Source organism: Panthera tigris, chromosome D3, assembly GCF_018350195.1.
Source record: "Panthera tigris isolate Pti1 chromosome D3, P.tigris_Pti1_mat1.1, whole genome shotgun sequence".
Taxonomy (NCBI): Eukaryota; Metazoa; Chordata; class Mammalia; order Carnivora; family Felidae; genus Panthera; species Panthera tigris.
The window spans coordinates 66938222-66961054 of NC_056671.1; the positions used below are offsets into that span (position 1 = coordinate 66938222).

General features: G+C 45.7%; 1 protein-coding gene across 4 annotated transcripts in view; it reads right to left on the bottom strand.

Moving 5' to 3' along the window:
• The window catches only part of SKOR2 (SKI family transcriptional corepressor 2), a 43155-nt gene extending 30831 nt beyond the window's left edge, over nt 1–12324 (bottom strand). For all 4 annotated transcript variants that reach the window (XM_042962256.1, XM_042962254.1, XM_042962253.1 and 1 more), the window contains exons 1-3: nt 9474–12324; nt 8385–8448; nt 7903–7977 (exon numbers count right to left, since the gene is read on the bottom strand). In XM_042962256.1, the coding sequence (XP_042818190.1) occupies nt 7903–7977; nt 8385–8448; nt 9474–12077 (2743 nt within the window). In that variant the 5' untranslated portion in view covers nt 12078–12324. The remainder of the gene's footprint in view (nt 1–7902; nt 7978–8384; nt 8449–9473) is intronic.
• Between the last annotated feature and the right edge of the window lie 10509 nt (nt 12325–22833).

The following is a 22833-nucleotide window of genomic DNA, read 5'->3' on the forward strand; positions in this document are numbered from 1 at the left end:
TACACCAGGATTCCACAAGTACATGTTCAAGGAGCCAGTTTGCTGTGACCTGCCTCGCTGCCCATGAATCCTGCCTGCCCTGGAGGGGAGGGGCAGCATAGAGCCACATCAGGGAAACTACATCCCTGAGGGCAGTGAAGCCCAGAGAGCCTGGGGCTATTTGGTTCCTGCTCCCGTGGTCTCTCCAGGGTCCTCCGGCACCAGGCGGACCCACATTCCAGGTGAAAGTTCCATTCATAGCACCTCCTTTCACGGCACAAGGGTAATTACTTTCTCTTAAATATCATGGCACACCTCTGCTCAAGAACCACGCCATGGCTCCTGATGTCTACATTGCACAATCCACTCTAAGTTCCTCCCCCGTCACCTCCAGGTTCTCCCACTCAGCTGAGCCAAGCTTTCTCTGTCAGTAAGCACAAACCTTTTACTCTAATCGGGCCCTTATTCCTCATGTTGGCTGGCTTTGCCTTATGTTTTCGCTCTTGCTTCAGGTGCCCCTGCCCATCCACCCACAATGATAATGCCACCCAAGTCCCTACTCTTCCGTAACGCCTTTCCCGACCTCTGCAAATGCTGCTGATCCAAGGGCTGAAGTTCCAAGTCCCTACTGTCTTCACTCTGCCACCTGACGTCCTGGGGTTTCAACTCTGCAAGTCTGGTCTTCCCCAGCTAGAAAATCTGCTTTCTGAGGGGAGAGAGACCCTACCCAACAGGTAACCCCATCACCTCTACCTTCAGGAGGGTGAAATACATCTCGCAAACACCGTTTGCTTTTAATTTAATTCAATCTGGTTTGTGAAAGAAATACAAAGTAATGTCACTTTAAATCCTCAATCATCATCATTTTAAGCACTAACTCATTCCTATGAATGAAAAAGCACATGTTGATCCATTTGGATATCTGAAGACGTACTCTATATTTTCAGTTTACTGGGGAAGTTTGCGATATTTCAATTTTTGTTCCTATCTGACATTTTGAAAATTTCTTGCGGAGCTAAAACCATAGCAGTGAGTTTTAACCGGGACATGAAACTATTAATGTAAAAGTCTTCCATGATCTCCAAGAGCCAAAATACCTTACATTTTTAGAGCTCATTTAATTTTAGGAGTCAAATGAGTAGGTCAGATGACCTGTTCTGTTGGTGGTCACGGGATGATAGGACAAAAAGCTGATTAAATAGGTAATTACTCTTCTCAAGCTAAACTTGAATCCAAAAAACAAGATCATTCAAATATTTTGTATAAATATGTACAAATGTGTGTACATACAGGGTACAAAATGAAATGCCTGACCTTTGGATGAAGAGTGAAAACGCTGACATTCACATCCCTTCTGCGGAAATATATTCTCTCTCTTTTCATTCTCCCCTCAGTGTTATACTCCCTGGAGCCTGCAACCAGCATTCGGAGGCTCTGCCCCACGAAGCAGCCCCAGGGGCTGGCAAGTTGCTTATCGCTAAAAGGGCCTCTCTGTTCCTTTGGGACTGTTGACAACACTTGATGAAAAACATTTGGAGAAAATGCTTCCATTATGGAAAGAAAGAATGTTATTTAATTGCACACTCAAGGATGAATGTGGTCGAAACTATTTTGGTTTGTGGCTGTGCCTCAACATAAGACACGCGTGCCTTTTAACGTCTGGATAAAGAGTGAAGATTTCAGTCAAATGCCCAGATGCTTCTATAGTTGTCGGGTGGGGGTCTCAAGGAGCAGACCTTGGAAGAGAAGTAGTGACTGCAGATTACAGTTGCACTGTATTCTCACACCCACGGGGCCGGCCTGACGGTCTGCTCTCTGCCTCCCGACAGCCTCAGCCCAAGGCCTAGACTTCTGTTGAACAGACTCCATTTATACATGTTTAACTCTGAATTGTAATAATTAACCTTAGTTTTACAACCTGGTTTTGATTTAGATTTCCAGGGATTTTTTATTTTCTCTTTCTCTAACAACTTGTCTTAGAGGTACAATTCGGATGGGGTCAAAGACAGTCGACATAAGCGAACATAAGTAGTACCTTTAATAATTACCAAAAGGTAGCACAACATATGGTTTAGAGAAGTTTTTAAGAACACTTTGCATTAGGGCATTAAAAACTCAATTACACAGAAAACAAGGTTAAATAATTTTCTCCTCTGTCAGTAGTACACGGACTTCTGCTAATTTCTTGGTGTTAAATTCTACATTTAATTCTTCCCCTGTGACGTGTGGCACTTTAGTGAGGTCACAGAACAGAAGAGAGAACAAAATCAATACCACTGGAGAGGGTGTGCTACAGAATGAACTAACTAAATGTTAACTCCATTAGTGAAAGAAAAAAAAAGAAGGAGTAAAGGCAAGATTAATACAGGGGAAATTACAGCAAACTAAGAGTTACAGCAAACTTTATACTGCATGATCAAAACGTATTGTGAGTTTGCATACGCATTGCTTCTCGAATGAGTATATCTTGAGTTCATTTAGAATTCTCTGGAGTTTTAGAACTTGTGCTTTCAATTAATGCTATTTGTTTTCTGGAGAATTTTTCACTGTCTTCCTTTATCTCTTAAATTTCATAGAAATTTTAAAAAATCATTCATAAGAAGGGACATTTTTTAGAAATAAAAAGAAACGGACAGCTGAAATATGGGAATAATTTAATTTTGAATACATACATTGAAAGATCCCCAAATTCATTGTTTGTAAAAATTGCAGCAGTAATTTAGAGGTGGGAGGTTTTGTCAAATTTTACAGGTGGATAAACCGAGGCACAAAGCAGTTAAAGTGTTTACCTAAAGTCACCTAGTGAGAGAATTAAAACTCAGATCTACTGGTTGTGGATTTTAGAATACTTCCTCTTCTTCTTTTCCTTTTTTTTTTTTTTTTTAAATCATAAGCATGTTCTAAGATTGAATGGAATAATAAATCAGAGTGCCTCATTCGCTATATATTCATGAGAAGTGTAACTGCTTCTTACTATTCTCAGAAATCTGTCCATAGCATATTAAGTACACTAGAGAATCATACCAGTGAAAATCAAATTGATTTTAAAACTCCTATACATATAACAAGATGCAGCCACGCTCAGACTCCAATGGTGCCGGCGTTTCCACAATGAAATGTATTGAAATCAGGGATGACTCTACTTGCGTGATTTCCTTGACCTGCCATAGCTTTGAGCTGTCTCACCAGCTTGCCCCACTGCATTCAATTTCAAATCACTTAACTTCACTAAAGTTATTCAAAACGGATATGCAAAACCTCACTCTGGGATTGCAAGCAAAATGCTGTCATTTATATTTTTCAGTAGGTGATATTTTGACCAAACTACCAACCCCCTAAACTATATTGCTGGGCTTTAAGCCATGGGTCTAATTTAAAAGATACCTATGGATAAAAGGCTTCCGAGGAATTTTGGCTGCTTAAAAACTTCATGTTTGGTCCTTCAAATTACATAGAAGTACAAGATCTGCTGTGTGTAAGCTTAAAGATCATTAGCAGGGAGGTTCTTTAAAAAATCACTTAAAGATACCATCTTTAAAATTCCTAAAAAGAAACAGTTACTAATAAGGCTGAAAGGTTGAAGGAAAGCTGCATTTAATTAAAGTGATAACCTAAAAAAATAAACTGGAACTAAGTAGGTTGCTAAACTGAATTTGCATCCGGGAACAGTTGAAGCAAGTATCCAGATTTTAAAGATATGGCTATCTCCTTACTTGTTTTGAGAAAGGACATAGAAATCTCTCGATAAACTACATTCGTAATTGCCACAGGAGTGAAAAATTCACATCGAAATCAAAAATCGCATCCTGACTTATTCGGTAGTTTGAAGAGACATTTTATTCTTCTATGTTCTACTGCGTACGTGCTGAAATAAAATACCGGTACTTTCCAATGATAACGATTGAATTAAATACTGGCTAACGGAACACCTGGCTCCATACACCTTATCCGACGGTATGTGGTGCAGACCGCTGTCACAGTATTCATATGCTTTACAGTTTACCTATCCCTTCCTCTTGATTGGAAGCAACTTGAGGGCACAGACTGGTATGGATTCCATCTCCGAATCCCCAGAGCCTAGCAAAGTATCTAGCACACAGTAGGCATTTGAAAATATTTGTGGCGTAATCGAGTAAATAAGCAATGAAAATCAACAGTGGTTAGAGGCGTAGATGTGGAAGTTAACAGTTGTTCCACGGGAAGAAATATCTCCAGTACCAGTCAGGGTGTACTGGGTAAAGCTTTCTACTGCTGTCACTCCAAAGCGGTTAATCACAGGCCTTCATCATCTCATTGGCTCTTCCGGATTTTTGACACTTTGCTAAACGAAGGGATTCTTGGAGTCTGACCATAAGTAAGTACGTTAATACCAAAACAAACATAGGACAACTGGATGCCCACTCTAGGATTTTCTCGAATGTGCATTTCAACACAAAGACCATGAGCTAATAATCTTCCCTGCAAGACAGGATAGCTGAAGATCCACCAAGTCCCAAAACAACCCAAGGAGATGTAACGCCTTAACATCTTTAGGGTTTAAAACATCATCTCCACATGCTCAGCAAAGCAACCACAAGGATGAAGTTCTTGTGACCCAAGATTCCAAGATAACTTTCACAAAATAAAATTCTTCACTGGAACATTTGTTCATTTCAATGATATTTTGCATCCCTCCCATGTCCTACCTATCTCCCATTCAATACAGAATAATAATAATATAATAAATATAACATACTACCTACAGACTCCTCTGAATAACGTGAGAATAAAATTGTAATATGGAAAATCAATGTAGAGCAAGTTTCTCTGGGAATCTGTATCAAATTAATTATTGTGAGGAAGGGACTAGTAATACATCAGTAGTATGGCTAGATATTATTACCAACATAACTATTGACTGTACTACCCTGAGCTCCGGGCACTGTGGAATTTTTATGTGAACACTGATCCTGACTATACTTTCACCTATTTCCTTTGGCATTTGTATTTCTGTCTGAATATCAAACGAGAGTGGATTCTGTGGTTTTTATCCGTTCTGGCTACCATCCTTGGGGTTCTGATGGCTTTTCAGGGTTTACTGAACTTACTAAGCATGAGGGAACCAAACCACTCTCAAGAATAGGAGGAACGTATTTTCAAATGGAACCAGCCCAGCCATCCAAATCGGAGGAAGATGGAGAAATTCAGTTTTTAACAGATCTACGGAGACTATTAATATACATGAAGAGAACACAACTCTGTGAAGACATCAGTATGTTCTAATACCTTTAGATTTCTCGTGGGTATGCACATTTTGTCAAATGTTAACTTGAAAATTTTATAAAAAATATGAATACCAGCTATTAAGTGCAACGTAGGAAATTAAAATTCCTAAAAAGAAATTATTTCAGTTTGGGTAATTTGGGTTTTCTCATTGAATCTATGGAATCTCCTCTAAATTTAACAATGCAAACAACAAACTACCTCATAGTTTTGTTCAAATCATTGCTACCTCTTGAAAAGCTACACACGTTTTACATATTTCATAGAATATTTACAAAATTTTTATTTCCTTCAAAATTTGCAGCCAAATAGAGTAACAGTTTAGCACAAGCAGCCTTATGATGATTTATGGTTTAGCTAAATGAAGTGTAAGGTCTGGCACGGATTATTCTCTAAATGTGTTATTTTATACTAAATACATGGACCCTATAGTGTTGAGCTTAAATATCACCAACAGCCAACTCCGAAATAAAAACTTCTGAATCCAAGCGATTAAAAACAACTTTCAAATTAATGCACGTAAACGACAGAGCACTAATTCTAACAGGCAACACTAAGTTAAAACCTGTTTTAACATTAGGAAACCAAGGATGGAGTCTACATCCTGCCTCTGAGTGAATTATAATTATTTAAAAACACACCGTCACCGCTACACGAAACTTTTCTTATTCATCAGACTTTGAGCTTCATGGGGCCTCCTCACAAAATGAGGTCATATGTAAAATAAAGTAAAACTAAATTAAATCCCCCTTCTCAGAGTAAGTTATTGATGGTGCCACCGGAATGTGACACAGCTTCTGAACTCTCTGAGCTTGCCATATTTTGGTACAGGGGTATGAGAATTCTCTAAGAGCTCATTGCTGGTACAACACAGACTTAGCACAGGTCTCCATCCACTTTGGCTGCTGAAACAGCCCGAGTTAATTTGCATTCACCAGAATACATACAGACTCCCATCTGCGGTTTCCAGGCATGGGAGAAATTGGGCTACTTTTAAATCTATTTTTAGCTCTTACAGAGCCGCTAAATAGCATTTGATCTGGGGCTGAGGAAGGTTTCTAGAATTGTTTTTTCATATTCATGAATGTGTTGTTTCCAGTGGCTATTAATTTCTATACATATCAAACAAACAAAAGCAATCGAGTATCTAGAAATGTCTGGGAAATGGCTAGATATTACAGAATCAATCGAATAGAATTAGAAACCTTTTCTTGGGTGTGTGTGCAAACCCATTAGAAATTCCTTGGTAGCAATCCTTTTCATTTCAGGCCTCAATTTTGTGAAGTATCATACTAGGAAGGTGGTCGTTTCTGGGCAAAGATCATTGCTTTTGTGACTTTACACAGTACACTATAGACTATAACAGAAAAAAAAAAAAACTAAATCCACATTTAACAACAGTATCATATAGACACTTAAAAGTAAATTTGTGGAAGGTAATTTTATGAAAAGGTATAAGGCTTCAATTATTGAAGTGATGCTAATAAAAAATATTTTAAACGTGTTAACAAACAGGTCAAACCAGCTTGCACAAAAAGCCAACATTGTGTATTTCATGTAGCCTTCGTGTGGCCACTAACCGATGACATACCACAAGACAATTCTTAGTAACTCCTTAGCGCTGTCAACCAAACTTGGAGGTTGATCAATATTTATGGAATATATTCATGAAATAATTTGGAAATATCCGATGATATAGAAAGCTTTCTTCCCGTGATATAGAAAGCTGTGCTTTTCATTAAAACAAGTATTTGCCTGTCGCTATTTAAAATATTGAGGAGTTCCTCTAAGAGAAAATAAAAACAAAGGTTCGGAGACCTTTTTCATTGTACTTTGCTGTTATATAAGATTCCTTTAAGATCCTATTTTCTTTATTTCTGCTCCCCAAACCACTCTTTCTCCCTCTCCCTCACTTCCTAGCTGGCTCTCTCTGTCTCATTTGACAGGCAAATTTGCAGACATTGCCGCAGGATAACAACCTCGTTTGACAGTCAATTAACCGTGAATAGTCAAAGCCAAGGCAGTTTGCATTACATAAATGGAAAATTAGATTCCTTTTTCCCAAGAAACAAAACCCTCTCCTTAAGACACTGCAATAGACAACTTAGTATCAAAACTTCTAATCACGTCTTCCCCAAACCCCTTGGAGACATTTAGCAATCAGTAAAAGGTGGTTTCATTTAATTTGTATAATGTAATTTTTGTAAATGTATTATACATTTTGTGTAGAGATCATTATCATGGAGATAATATAAATGTTGGCATAGATGTCATAAAACACCTTTAATGTCTTTCTGACAGATATTAAAAGCAATAAGCTGTGATCCTTTTTAATGGAAGGTTTCTAAGAGAACATTTCAATTATTGTCATTTTATGCTTTTCCAGCCTGTTTCATTGTGTAACCTGATATATTTCTGAATTTTCTTCTGAAATATGCCCAGCAATTAATAATCTTATTGCTATTAATGTCACTGCTTTCCCATTTGTGTTTTTCTTAGTTATATCTACTAGGAATTGTGTGTGTGTGTGTGTGTGTGTGTGTGTGTGTGTGTGTGTGTTATCTTTACCCTTGTACTAAATATTCAGTCTTTTGATTATGAATTTCAGCCCCTCTCTCTGGCATCTGACTCTTCATTCCTATCTATTTGTCCCCAGCATACCTGATCTTTCTCTCCAAAAATCTCCTCCGGAAGCATCAGAGTCTGTGATGAAAAAGCTATGATCCTTGTTCTTATCTAGAATCAAACAAAACACAAAATCTACAAGTGATCACACTGACAAGTGGCAAACAAAGACATCCAAGAATTTTAACATGTGTTTATGTATTTGTGTAGGTTTCTCGAGTGCTGATGGCCAAGAGTTATGTTGAGATTGGGGGCAATGGCATTGTTATTTGGGGAATCACCGTTGCTTGGAAACTAAGGCAAAAACTGAAAAGTGCTGTCTTTTAAAATGCACACCTTACACACACACACACACACACACACACACACACACACACATACACAAAGCATAAAATTCAATGGGTGAAAATCCCCAGAATGGTGGGGGTGGGCGGGGGGGGGGGGGGAGATGCTGGGTGTGTAAGTCTCACATAAACGATTAAATGCAGTAAAGAAAAACTGGTTTGTTTTTATTTTACCTGAAAAGTTGCTGTCATCCTTTGTAGGTAAAATAACTTGGTTATTTTCCTTAGTTTTCTGATTCTGTGTGGAGAAGAATTAGATACACAAATCAATGCCTGGATCAAACCATATGCTAATGTCAACAGTCAGCAGGAAGAAGCATCAATAAAAGTGACTCCATGGAGCCTCAGGAGACATCATTTTTTGATGATGATCTTCTCTGAATAGTCGTGGTACTTAAACATGCATGTACCCCCACACATACCTGTACTGTCCTTTAAGAAGTAATACGTTAATTAAATACACACCTATGGTATGTTCTGTAAATAAACATACCATGTTATTTGTCAAACCTACATGACATTAGGACAGATTCACTTCACTCTGAAGTCCTTGAGCGTGTTTTCTGTGCACACTCGACTGAACACTGAATGCAGAGCCATTTAAATGTAACTTTGGTTTTTGGGGGGTACCAGCACCTCTTGTATGTCTGTGGAGACTGGTTTGGGAGAAGCTGGTCTTGCTGGAGAGCCTGTCTTTTGTTTTACTGGGCACAATATTTTACAGATGTGTCCATTTTGGCTAGAGAGCTCTGAGGTTCAAACCTTGACTAAAGCAATTCAAACGAAACTGAATTTAACTTTTGAAGTCAATGAGTTTTCCATCTTTTTTGGGTCACGGTTGGGGGAGGCGCTGAACTATTGAGAAGAAAGGGAACAGCATTATTCAGACTGCTCCAGTTTTTGTGGTCTCATTGCTTTGGGGGGAAACAATTATGCTCCGCTGGGGTGGGGGGGGGAAACAAAGGAGATTGGTGGATTAGAGTTGGTCAATTAAAGAGTCTTTTCCAACTTCTATAAGCAGCCAACTCAAACGTAGGAAGGAATCGAGGCCCCAAAGCCTTTGAAAGGCTTTGTACAAGACCAGAAACCACATTTTTATGGAGGACCATTGGCAGAAAAGAAGCCCTCTCAAACACACTGAATATTTCATTTCTGTGGGGAAATCTGGTGATTCATCTTTCCTGCGCATATGTAACTGATTCAGCCTAAAGGTGCATTTAAATAATAATAATTAGCTTGAAGGAGCCTAAAGGGGATATTTACATCTTTGTAGGAGGGCTGCTCCTCCAGTGATGGATGGTGGACCGGGCTGCCCGGGCTGCTGCCACCGCCGCCGCCAGCTTTCTGGGAGGCCAGAGGCGGGGGCGAGGGCGGGGGCGGGGGCAGGTCTGAGCCGCTGGGGTCGCCCAGTTTCCCGTCCTCCTGCAGCAGCCTGGAGGAGTTCAGGGCGAGTGGGAAAGCGCCCGCCGCGGCCGGTGCGCGGTCCCGGCTGCTCGCCTTCTCTGACAGCCCTCGGCCCTGGAGGTAGCGGCCGCCCCCGACTAAGGGGTCCCCTAGCAGGATCCCCGTCTCCTCGTCTTCCTCCTCGTCGTCGTCGGGGTCTCGACCTTCTTCCTCCTCTTCTTCGCCCTCGGGGGGTTTGTGGCCCTCCACGTCCACCTCCTGCTCTTCTTCCTCGTCGTCCTCGTCCTCGGAGCTGTCCTCGCTGGGGTAGCTGCAGCTGGTGCCCCCGGGGGACAGAAGGCCTCGGTGGTGCGGCTGCAAGGCCAGCGGGGGCGGCGGGGGCGGGGGCGGCAGCGGGGCCGGGTGGTGGCGCTCAGAACCCGGCTCGTCGGGCTGCGGGGGCAGTAGCAGCAACGGTGACGGCGGCTGCGGGGGGTGATGATGATGGTGGTGGTGCGGGTGGTGATGGTGATGGTGGTGATGCGCTTGGGCCGAGTGTGGCGCTCCCGCTGACGCCCCGTGCAGCTTGGCCAGGCTCTCCGCGTCGTCCTTGCCGCCCACCGGCCGGAAGGCGCTCGAATGGTGGTAGCTGCCTCCGCCTGCCTTACGCCCCTCCAGGAGGTGCGGATGGTGGGGTGCGGGCACTCGGGCTCCCGCGGGGCCCGCGCCGGCGGCCGCGGCCCCTGCACCGGACACGGCGCCGGGGTCGGCTGGCGGCGTGGAGCCCGCGCTGCAGTCCCCGCCGCTGCCGCCCGGGGGCGACTCGAAGAGAGTGTCGCGAGCACCCGCGCCCCCAGCCGGAGGCGGAGGGCCGGAGCCCGGACCATTGGCCACGACCGGAGGGGGCTGACCTGGCGGGGGAGCGGGATCAGCGCTCCCACCGGCGCCGCCGGGCTCGGCCAGGTCCAGGAAGGCCTGGCGCAGCAAGGCGGGGCTTTCTCCAAGCGCGCAGCCGAGAGCCGAGGGCGGCTGGGGCGGGGGCTGCAGGTAGGTGGGCACGGGAAGCCCGCCTGGGGTCCGCGGAGGCCAGAACATGCAGAAGGGCGGGTAGAAAGCGTCCTTGCGGCCCGCGGGCCAGAAGAGGCCGGACAGGCCGGCCTTGGGCGCCGCGCCCGCGCTGCCCGCGCCCCCCAGGGCCTCGGCCGCGGCGCCCGCGTCCTCCTTCTTATGGCACAAGCCGAAAGCGGCGGCTGCGGCCGGGAAGGTGTAAGGATGCGGGAAGAGCCCCCCGCAGCCGGGAAACTTCTGCAGCACGCCCCCGAACGAGCCCTTGCTGGGCACCGGGATGACCGGGTAGCTGCGCGGGCCTTTGGCGCCAGCCGCCGCGCCCGCGCCCGCGCCGGCGCCAACGCTGGTCACGCAGCCGCCCCCGGCGCCGCCCCCTCCCGCCCCGGCGCCGCCCGAGGCCGCGGCCACAGAGAGGCTGGCGGCGGCGGCCGAGAGACTGGCGGCGGCCACAACGGCCGCCTCCTGCAACGAGTCGTCGTCGTCGTCGAAGCGCGGCCGCTTGTGATGGGCGTGGGGCGCGCCCGCCAGCTCGGCCAGGGGTGGCGGCGGCGGCGGGGGCGGGGGCGCCCCCAGCAGGTGCGGACCCAGCAGTCCCCCGCCTCCAGCCACCGCAGCCGCCGCTGCCACGGCGGCCGCCTTGACCGAGCTGAGCGGGTGGCAGGCGGGGTGCGCGCCGGGCTGGGGCAGCGCGCGCTTTCGGCTACCGCCGTTGAACATGGCCTTGACGTCCTCCCAGGCGAAGACTAGCTCGTCCTGGGGACTCTTGTCGGTGAGCTTGAGATGACGGCGCCAAGAGTTGAAGTTGGCTGCGTCCGGCTGCGTGTACTTGGCGTCGGGCGTACGGTGGGAGTGGAAGATGAACTTGTTAGGTGAGAAGTACATGTTGCAGTAGCTGCATTTGATGCACTTGGCGCGGGAGCTGTTGTAGCGCGCGGGGATGAAGCTACCGCGGCAGCCCCAGGCGCACTCGTGAGACACGTCGAAGGCGAAGTTGTCGGGCAGCTTGGGCGGCCTGTTTTCGCCCAGGAACGACTTGCACAAGCGCTCGGCCTCACGCTTGGTGATCATGCCGCAGCGGCGCGATGAGATGGGCATGGCTCCGGCGCGCCGCAGGATTTCCAGCTGCACCGGCGTGCACTGCACGCACGTGATGCCCAGCGCCACACGACGGTTGTGGATCTCGTTGTAGCTGAAGTTCTTGAGGAGAGTGTTGGAGATCTGTGCCAGGCACAGGCGCTCCTGCCCGTCGATCACCAATGACACGATGGGAATGCCGTAGAGGATCACCTGGCCCACCTGGTTGGGTTTGAGGTTGGCGTGGCCCGGCCGCGGCTGGCTCAGCGCTTCGGGCTGGAAGGCGCTCGACGGCGATGCCAGCAGGATGTCGTTGGGCCCCGGCAGCGGGCTGGAAGCCATTTCCTCCGCCGCGGAATCCCGGGCCGAGCCCTCCGGGTCTGCCTTGGAGACTGGAACGGAAAGGAGAAAGCGTTGACTAGGGCTAAGACAGAGGGGTGGGTTGAATCGCTTAACTAAAGAATTATAAGAACTTCCTTGCTTTGGTTGAGACAAGGTTAGCGCTGGGCAAAGGAACCAAGTTTCAGACAGAGGAAGTCACTTCTCTTAATTTTCTTCAAGGTCACCCTTTGGAAATGCAGGGATTGGGAAGTACTTTTCTTCTGTTCTAAATATCCAAAGAAAGTTAACTGTTTAAAACAATGCAATCAATTCCTAAGAAACTCAAGACCTTGTCTGCGATTTCTAAAAGTTAGAAAAAAATGGCGTGCCCGCCAGAAATTAGAAAGTAATGATGACAGTTGTAACTCTTGCAGATTCTAAAAGTTCTGGAAAACTGGGGGTTGGCCATTGAAACCCAAATTTAAAAAGAGAGACCATCTACATTCGCTTAAAAATAGATTGATTTTGGTTAAACAGTAAATCCAACCCTTTACGAAAGTGATTTTTGTGGTATTTGTGGTTTCCTTGGGGGAAATACGCTACTGGTTGAGACACGACTTATTAAAGCAAAACGAAATCCCTTCTCCCCACCTTTGCCATTAGGTATTTTGGTACTGTAATTAGATTTGTTTTGAAAGATGGGGAAATGTTGCACCAAAATAGGACGCCTCACTTTCAATCTCTCAAAAGCCACTTGCTGAACTCAGTGGTTCTGGTTCCATAGAGGTAGCTCAAAACGACGAACTTGTAGATTTGTAGGCATTTAGTAACAGTTTTCTGTCATTTCCGTGACAATGAGCAAGTAAGTACAGGCCAAGTTTGAGAAGCCCAGAAACAGTCTAAAGAAACTAACAATTCCTGGGGATCATTATTGGCGGGCTTTAAAAGGCCAAGTGAGTTTTGAGATGAACCTCTTTCTGTACGCTTCTTTTTCTGATCTATGTATTCATCTCTGTATCTTTAAGGGGGGAAAGATGACCCTGGGTTTAGAGATTTCGTGGACGAGGTAATCTGTAGGAATGTCGGAAGCGGAAGCCCGGCGTTGGGCCTGCGGTAACATTTCTATCATCTTCGGTCATTGGGATACCGTAAGTGGGGAAAATTTCCAGTACGTTGAAAAATACACAAAAAGCAAGCGAAAGAAATCTTTGTGATAAATGCTGCTAAGTCAAAACCAACAAAGTTGTCCATTCCCTAGGAAGACAGACAGTGACCTTTCCACGGCTACATGTCATGTGGGGTGCCGTGGCTACCACTACCCTTTGCCCTGGAAACTCACCAGTGGCCACTAGCATCTCCGCTCTTGGCCAAGTACGCTGGAGTTTGCTATTACAGCGATTTCAGAGGATATACTGTCCTACCCTTTCACCCAAATTGCCACATCCTTGCCCTCTCTGAGCCCCTGAGACATCTATCCCTTCGGGTCCCTTTGCCCCGCTGCCCCTCCCCGGATCCTCAGCTCTCATTACCTTCTGCGGCCTCTAGGAAGGTTGAACAAACCTCCACGCGATCAAACGAGAGGAGAGCCTGGCTTGTCACTTCGGATGGATCGGAGACAATATTTCCAGGGGACGGAGCATTAAATGGCAGTTCAAGGCACAGTGATACCTGAGCCTAACATAACCAGCACTAATTTCTCCAAATGGTCCTTCAATGCTCATTTGCCCCCCAAACAGGATTCTTAGGATCGTCATAAGACCCTGGGATTAACAGGAACTCTCGCTCAGGAGCAACGGCGCTCCCCCGGCCTGGCCCTGGCGGAGAGCTGACCTCACGTTGGAGACCCGAATTCTTAGCAGCCGTAAACTGGGTAAGGTGTCTCTTCCTGGGTGCCTTCCACTTTCACCCCAACCCCTCCCAGAAACTCATATCAGAACAGAGACACAAATAAGAGGGTTGAGGTTGGGGGGGGGGGTTAAAAGCGAGTGAGGGGAGAAGAGACAGAAGTTAGTTGACCTGAGAAAGGAAGCTGGCGAACTTCCCTGTCCGACTCGAGAGCCAGAGACCCCCAACTTGACTCCCCTTGTTCCCAAACCAATCGCCACCCTAGCCCGCCGCCGCCGGCGCCGCTCAACCTAACCCGGAAAATCGCACCGCTGGGAATCTCAACTCGTGAGTCGCGTGCTGTGTGCCCAGGCAGGGCCGGCAGGTTCCGCAGTACCTGGTAACCCCTAGGTGTCTTTACGCGCGTGGCTGCCGGCCCATCTTCCGAGGGCGCTCGGAGGCGAAGCATCCAAGCGGGTCCTCGAATCCAGCGGGCGGGACTCCGTAGGGCTCCGCGTGAAGATCCTGGCGCTCGTGGGCGCTAATGGAGCTCGAACCCGGGTCCGGGGAGAAAGACAGCCTGAATTGTGGCGGAGCGTCCCCTGGACCGCAGAAAGTGTGGGCGCGCAGAAACCCGCGGCAGGCGAGCCCCAGGTGGAGCGCAGTCTGACAGCGCCTTTCTCTGTCTCTGAACTCCTGTCGGACCGAGGGGACGCCACCCAGCGGGCAAGGTGACGTCACCGTCTCCCTGACACTCCACATTAAAGGGCTGGCATGTTACAGGGAGGGAGGGGGAGAGCGAAAGCGAGAGCGAGCAACACCGAGATCCTTTCTCAGCAGGCAAGAAAGCTAACACCTAACCACCCCGCAATTGACAACAACCTCTTCGACCCAGAGCAAAAAACATCAGTAGTGCTGTAGCTGTGGACCAGATTTAGGGGTGGATAGTCGAATAGTCTGCGTGCATCCCGGGGACCTGGATCCTAGAGGCCCCGGATCGGAGAAGGACGTCTCTAAATTGACTGTATCCCTGCCGGTTGTTTGTCCCCTCCCCTTATGTCTCTGAGCCACCTCCTTCGTGAATGATCCCTCTGGTACAAGGTGCAAACCAGTAGCCTCACTGTGTCTCCGAAGGTATAGAAACCACAGTCAGCTGGAGAACAAATTAGCTTCAGCGCCTCGTTTGAAACACTGTGAAATGAGACAAAAAGGAGAAGTTTCTGCGTGGGGTTCCCAATCTAAAAACTAGGAAGGAAGCATGAAGAGTGTCCTTGCTTTCAAATATACATTTGCTTTTTAGGACAAGATACAGAAACTCATTGTAGCAATCTCTATTTTAGAAAGCATACAGTTAAGTAAGGACCCCAGTGAATGCACACAGGCATCCGTCAACTTCATTCAGAATACTTCTCCAACCCATTTTATAAGACCCAGGCAGGCCACCTCAGCACAAGGAAAAGGTGAGTCAGGAAAGCAGGGAGGTCCCCAAACCTGACCCGCCACTGAGCCACTTGCCAATTCTCCCAGAAAACTAAATTCCTCAGGGAACTATGTAGGAGAATGCACAAAATAAAATACAAATAAAGGCAACTGGGATGAGAAAGAACCATTCCCCACAGCTTCCCCCAAGTGAGGCATACCCTAAGATACAGTGAAATGTCGGTGTATTGCCTCCTAATTGATCACCTGTCAGGAGTCAAAATGACTACCCTTAGTTCATCAGAAAGAGAAACAGCTATCTGTTGAGAGGACATTCTAAGAAGGATATCGGCAGGGGGTGAGATTGGGGGATCCTTTGAATTCTTCCTTTACTATCATAGCTGAATTTTTTTTATTGCCGCCTCATAAACACACAGGCTTAGAATTGGGCAGGCACATTGTGGAAGTGACCAAATGACCTCCACTAGCCGGGAGGCCCAACCAGCCTCCATCACAACATTAAGAACAAACTACCACTAAGTACAAGAGTGAAAACGTGCAATCCTAACACTTCATCAAAAGTCAAGAAAACCAAGAAGAGTGGATTAAACAGAAAAGTGGGAGGTATAGGATTTGTGGCTGTTTTAAATCAAAATGCCAAAAACACAGTTTCAGAGCCATGAATATTGTGACTTTTTTGGGGGGGAGATAAGTTTCAAAGGGCAATGAAATAACTTTTTGCCCATTTCCTAGTTTCTAAAGGCCTTAGTGGCACAAATTAGACTCTGTCCTAAGGTGCTGAAGTCAATGGACTGCTCCTTCTCCAGTGCCTTCCAAGCCTCCCATTCTTAAAAAGAAAAAAGAAAAAAAAAAAAAAAAAAAAAAAGGAAAACTCACATTTTGTGTTTCCCCAGTCCGTTAGCCAAAAGAGCATCACTGTCATTCACAAATCCCTTCCCTCCTAAGGCTGAAAGGCATTTCGCTCTTCCGAAGGTTCCAGAGCCAGGCCTGGTTTTTCCTACCTTCCCTACCTCCTCTCTGGGGTCTGGAACTTTCAAAAAGCAAGGTCCCGGCTTGCTTACTGTTCCTAGAGCCCAGGCTGCTAGAAAGAAAGTGTGAGTTGCTTAGAAAGGAAGACTGACAATGGGCCAGATTTTAAGACTTGAAAACAGAAAAATACCCGAAAAGTCCTATCAACTCATTAGCGCGCCCATTACGTCTCTGTTTGGTTGCTGCAGAGGAGGAAGCACCATGGGGTTTTCCCTTTTTAGGGAACTGTTCCCATCTTTGTCCCCTCTTCCCAACTCCTTTTCCCCTTACAGATCCCTATTTTGAAAAAAAAAAAAAAAAAGTATCTTCAAAATTATCTTTCCTTGAAAAGAGAAACAGGATGAATCTTTATCTTCCCTCCCACCCCGGGTTACCCTGAGAAGTGAATCCACCCGCACTCGATGTTACCTGTAGCCACCTCCTTCCTGATTGTTAAACACAAATATTTATACATTACTTTGGGGGCTTACTGCCTTACAAACCTGGGACTTTATTTTAATGCAAAAACGTTTCACTGGGAAGAGAAATATGTGGTGTTAGGTTAAGTTCCTTTGTACAAATAATTCTAAGGTAGCTCAGAATTTTATTTCCCTCAATGAGTCTGGGGTGCCTGGTTGGGCTGTCAGACCAATTATATTTTTTGGAAGGTGCACCCGGGGGGGAGAACAGTTGTTCAAAGCCAGACTCTCTATTCCAGAGAATCTGCAGCTGGACTGCAAAATTACATCTTGTTAATATGTTTTGAGCAACTTTTTGCCACCCACTCTCTCTCTGACTCTGCTTTTCTTCTCAGTTTGAAAAAGTCTCCTGGTGGTTCTCCCATTTTCCTCTCGTGGACCAGGGACGCCTGATTCTTGTCAGTCCCTGTCCTTGCCCCTGAGACCCTGGCAGGCTCAGGGAGGAGCCAGCAGTGGTGGGAGGCGGCAGGTCGGGCCGAGTTAATCAATGCTTTCCTATTCGAGCTGACATGCATTTTACACGTCGGGACTCTCCTCAGCCGGCTAATTGATTCAAATTGTTTTATTGGTTAAACTGGTGTCACCCGTTTGCATGATGTATCACCGCACGGAGGAGAGCATTTCCACTCTCATCTCCGTTCCGGGCGGCTGCGGTTCACCCAGGCCAGGGACAGGTAAAGGAGCCCAGACACCGGACCCAAAGGAAAACCGCAAACCGAGCTGGCCCCCGCGGAACTGGAGAGGCGACGCCTCGCTGCAGGCTCACGGGGCTGTACGGCAGGCTGGATGGAGGTTTCCGGCTACTGCTTTTAATAATTGGGTGAAGCGAACCCAAACCTGGCCGGGGAGTCCTCCACTTCGGACGCGGTCTGTTTCCGAGCTGCGGCGGAGGACCCTGCGGGTTTGAGCCCGAGGCCAAAGCAGAGGCAGGTTCTGTTCGCGGTGCTGACGCGAACGCACCGCTCAGAGGCGTAGCCGACCCTAATGCATTCAAGGCCCTCCCGGAAGAAGGCTCCCATCCTTGTAACCGTCAGAGCCCTAGATTCGTCTCCAGGCTCGAACATGGCTTTGTAGGCTTAAGAGGCAGGCAGAGTGGGGGCACAGAAACATACTCCCTACTTCTGCCACACCTGCCCCATTTCCATGGACGGTTTTTGCATGGGCCCACAAGGAAGATAAAGGCCTTAATATAAATTCATTACAATTACAAACACCAGGTATTTTCTCTTCTCCCATTCTGAGTCTTGGTATTGGAGAACCCATGACAGTTGCAGAGAAAAGAAATACTCTCTATCCCTCTCGTTCATTCCTCTTTACCCCATTCTCAGCTCTTAGGCAGAAACATTATTTTTTCTGTGTCCCTGACTTTGATATTTCTGCATCAGGCAGGGCAAGAGTGTTAGCTCCAAGTCTGCTAAAGGAGACTCACATGGCCCAGAAGGAAACTGGAAGGCTGGCAGAACTGGAAGGGACACAAGAATTCGGGTGTATCAGAAAGTACAGGAAATTCAGTCAGATGAAATGCTATAAATGTCTCCTTGATCACTTAGGAGCTGTGGATTTTTGCTTTTATAACCTAACCTCCCTAAACCCCAGTTTCTTCATCTGCAAAATGAGGAGATTGATATGTAGCTCACAGGGGTGTTTGAGAGTTAAATAAGATAATGTATGTAAAGTGTTTGGCACACAATAGTCATTTAATATCTGGTAGCACCTTCCTCAGAGAATGGGTACAAGAGCTAGGCCTGCACTGTTACAACATAACATTAGGAATGTTCAATAGTCCCAGAATAAAAGACATCAAAGGTAGTTTAGCTTAGTGGTGAGCAGAGAGGGAACCAAGTTCCCTGGAGGAATCTTAGTCCCTTTCCTTAGAGCTTCGTTATCCTGCCCGTAGCTGGTCTAGTGTTTACTTTGTATACAGGCAGCCAGAACCCCAGCAAGTGTTTGCTTATACCGTTTTAAATATGTTGATAATAGAAATTAGCGATGACAATGACCATAATGATAAGACTTACTGATAGTCCCTAGTTTTCACTTTCTAGCCAAAGGAGCTTCCTGAAGCCTGGCAAGCCCAGCTCAGACTCCCTGGTTTTTCCTCCATTGCTCTAGCTGGAGTTACATGAAACAAACCAAGGATGAGAAGCAAGTCAAAGACTCATCCATGATGGAAGTCACGGAAGAAATGAGAAAAGCCTCTGCGCATTCTGAGGCTGTCTCTTTTTCTTTGACTCTTCTCCAAAATATTGTCTATAAACAAGGAAGGGCCTTTTTTCCTCAGGTAGAGAAGCCTGGGAGGATAAAATGGGAGCGAGCAAAGACATATGTATCTAATCCAGAATTGGGGAAAGGAAGGGGCAATGAACATATCTGCACCTGTATCCCTGCCTTGGTGATCCCTTGAGATCCTCATGCACCAATGGCTATGGGAATCTTCTTATCTTTCAAACAAACAACTGTCAGAAATGGACTGTGGGGGAAGGAATCAAGACTTAAATCCCCTTAATCAAAGGAAATCATTCTCACAAGAAAATTTGCCCTTGGGTATGTGGCCGGGAAGGCTCTTACCCCACCAGTTCCCAGAGGCCAGGGATGAATGGAAGCATTTGCTATGGAACTTTCTTTTTTATAACAAAGAATTCACCTTTCTTTACGAATCCTCACAAACGTGTAAACACGGCAAGGTATACACATGGGCACGTAGTTTACGTGAAGTAATAAAATCCAGAATGGAACATATCCTTGGTGTGCTTGGTGGTTATTTAGCAAATATTACTTGACCAAGATAAAATTCAAAGTCACGCAAAATACCTGGGGACACACATATGCCCATGAATACATGCTCCTTGAACACACCTGTGAATGTGCGTGGAAGAGGGACTCTGGCACAAGGAATAGCCCACTAGGCTCTCTCCCTTCCCTCTCTTCTTTCTCTCTTTCTGTGCATGCATACACATATGTACCCGCCCCTTCCACTTCCCTCCTCCTCATATTGGGAAGGAGGGGGCCTTTGAAATGGAGGTGGTCCCAGCTGGAAAACCCCAGAGCTCATTTAGATCACATCACTTCAGGCTTTTGTCTCTGCTCCTGAATAACCTAGGTCGCTACAACAAAAGGATAGGCATCTACATGGAGTTTTCATTGGCAAAGATGTATCTCAAAGATGCTGCTATAATAATGAATAACGAGGCAAGATGCTTGCTTTTTTTGATTGCCACTCCTAAAGAAGGGAGAGGACAAAAAGGGAGAAAATGAGGGGGAGAAAGTGGAGCAAGAAATACAGGTTGTGGGAGAGAAAACCAAGGCAAGTATTTGGGTGAATTTACGAAAAAGACTCTTTAATTGGAGGAAGACCAGCTATCACCAAGAATAAGAAACGTGGTTTGGGGTTTTATTTGTTTGTTTGTTTTGTTTTTTGTTTTTTGTTTTTTTTTTACAAATGAGCTCTTTTGTTTCAAGAAACCAATTTAAGAAGTAACTGAGGCTGAAGAAGCAGAAAGGGTGTGGAGCAGGACCTTTCAAAGCTTGGGGAGGGGAGGCAGAGAAGTGGGAATAGGGGGAGGGAGTATGTATTGTCTGTTGACATGTCACAAGAGAGAAAATGACATAGATATACATTTAACATCTTCCCAGCTGACACTGGTGGAAGGAACATTGGATTTTATTTCCTGGGGAAATGAGGGCATTTTTTCCTGTTCTCTTCCCTCCCACCCCTCCCTATTAGAAAATTTGCTACTTTGCCAGTGAGCTTGATCCCATTAGCTAATACACTATTAAACTATCATGTGCTCTCTGGCTACCCAGTGAACATCATGCTTTCAGCTTTTCTCCTGCCTGCAGTCGTTAACTCAGTGGTAGCAAAAGGTGAAATTAGATATTAGGAAAATAAATCCCAGGAAAGAGGGGGGTAGAAATCTGAGTCATTGATTTTTTTTTCCCTGAAACATAGCAACCAGTGAACATTGAGAAGAATTTTCTTTTTGTGTATTTAAAAGTTTTTTTTTTTAAACAAAAAAGGCTTTCCTCTGTGGGATTAGGGGTTCAAAGTGAAAACAGCTAACCAGACCAAAGGCAATACCAATCCCAAACTTTTTCAAGATGCATTATGATATCATTGACAAACTCTTAATGTTGGCAAATAATTAAATTTTCCATCTTTTAGAACTGTGTAACCTTGGGTGTCTTAGAAACAAATTGTACAAACAAACCGCGGAGATGAGCACTGAGGGTTTCAGAGGAGATATAATGAACCAACTTTAATTACTAACTTGAAATTAAAAATGTAATATACAGATTTAAATTTATTTTCACCTAAATTGTGTATAAAATTATATGGCTTTTGCAGGCTAAGAAATGCTTTGTAACCAGCCATGCTACTAAAAAGTCTGAAGTAGTTTCCAAAACCGAGTTCCCAGACTCACACAGTAATAATGATACATTTATCATTACTGATGACCACCTACTGGGTAATTATTGCTTTGTTACTACTATTACAATCAAGAGATTTCTTTATTTACTGTTAACATTCACTTAAAACTGAATGTTAATGACTGTTTTGAATTCACCAAAGAGAGTTTTCTGTTATATTTCAGAAGTACTTACGTTCTGGTTCAGAAATGGAAAACCATATTATAACAGAGTGGAAGGCTGGGTGAACACTTGGCTCTCACCCTCTCTTGAGAATGAAAATGGCATTCTGAGGAATTCTGGAGCAAAATTTTCCAGCTCAGAGTTGCAAAAGGTTAACATAATGCAACCACTTGACTTGTGCTAATTATGTAAGTATTTTATTACAGGAGATTCATTCATTATTGATTCTTGTTTGCAGTAACTTCCTGCTTGGGGGAGTTATATTTTATATGAGAAGTAAACAACCCATGGTTCCAGAGCTCCCCACCCCCCACCCCCTAGATCTGATTTCCTCCCACCCCTTTGTTTAGTTTCACAATCCTGCTAGGTTGTTATGTCCCTATTGAGGCAAGGAAACAATTCCCTAAAATCTTCCCATTCTCTCTTCATTTTCCTTTCCTATCCAGAGTTTCCCAGTTGTTAAAAAGGTAGGAGCTCAGGGTTTGGAGAATGTTGGGTTGGGGATGAGGTAGGTGAGAAAATAAAACAGGTTTCAGTGTTTTCTTTCATATAACATAAACATAAACATATATAGGTTATATATAACATGTAAGCCTCAGCTCCCAGCCCAGAAAAGTCAGGATGACCTTTGGGATATCCAGAGGTCAGTAGGATTATTAAGGAAGTAGGTGTACTGGAAATTGTTAGCCAATGGAAAGGCTCAGAAAGAGGCTCCTGCCTGCCCCTAAGTCAAAACCCAACCTCACAGCCAGTGGTGGTTCATAGTCTCCAATATCTTTTTCCCAGGGCCTATGCCAAATTGCACTAGGAGAAGACATGCTTTGCTTGTGGGGTGGCCTCAGGGAGCCCTTGTGAAGAATTATGCTGGCTGCTAGGCTGAGGGGCCTTCAGTAGTTTCACTCTAAAAACATGCACTGGCCATTTGAGGCTGCCTGCCTGGTGAGAAGCCAGTGTTTCCTAGAAGGATCAAAAGGCCCTGGCTGGCATAGGCCTCCAACCTAGGAGCAAGGGTTTTCTTTCGGGCTTTCTTTCATGTTCTGAGACCTAAGAGCCTAAGAGCTCTGAGCCTAAGAGTCTCAGTTCAGATGGGATGGACACAAGGTACCAGAGGTCCATATGCTTGAGACTCTTAGAAGAAGTCAGTAATTGGAGATGGTGGAGGGGCAGTAGAAGAGCATGGAGGAGTGTGAGTGTGTGTGTGTGTGTGTGTGTGTGTGTGTGTGTGCGCGCATGTGAGTAAATACCCTGTTCCTCCAGGTTCTGGTGTGAGCAGATGGGAAAGAATAGCTTGAAGCTGGAGTCCCAAAACTTTGGATCAGCTTGAAAAGAAAGACATGGTATGGTCTGGGATCAACGGGGTGATTTGGGGAGGTGCGTGCAAATTAGTTGGGATTGGGCAAGACCTGCCAAAGGCCTGGGTGGAACTGACAGAGTTC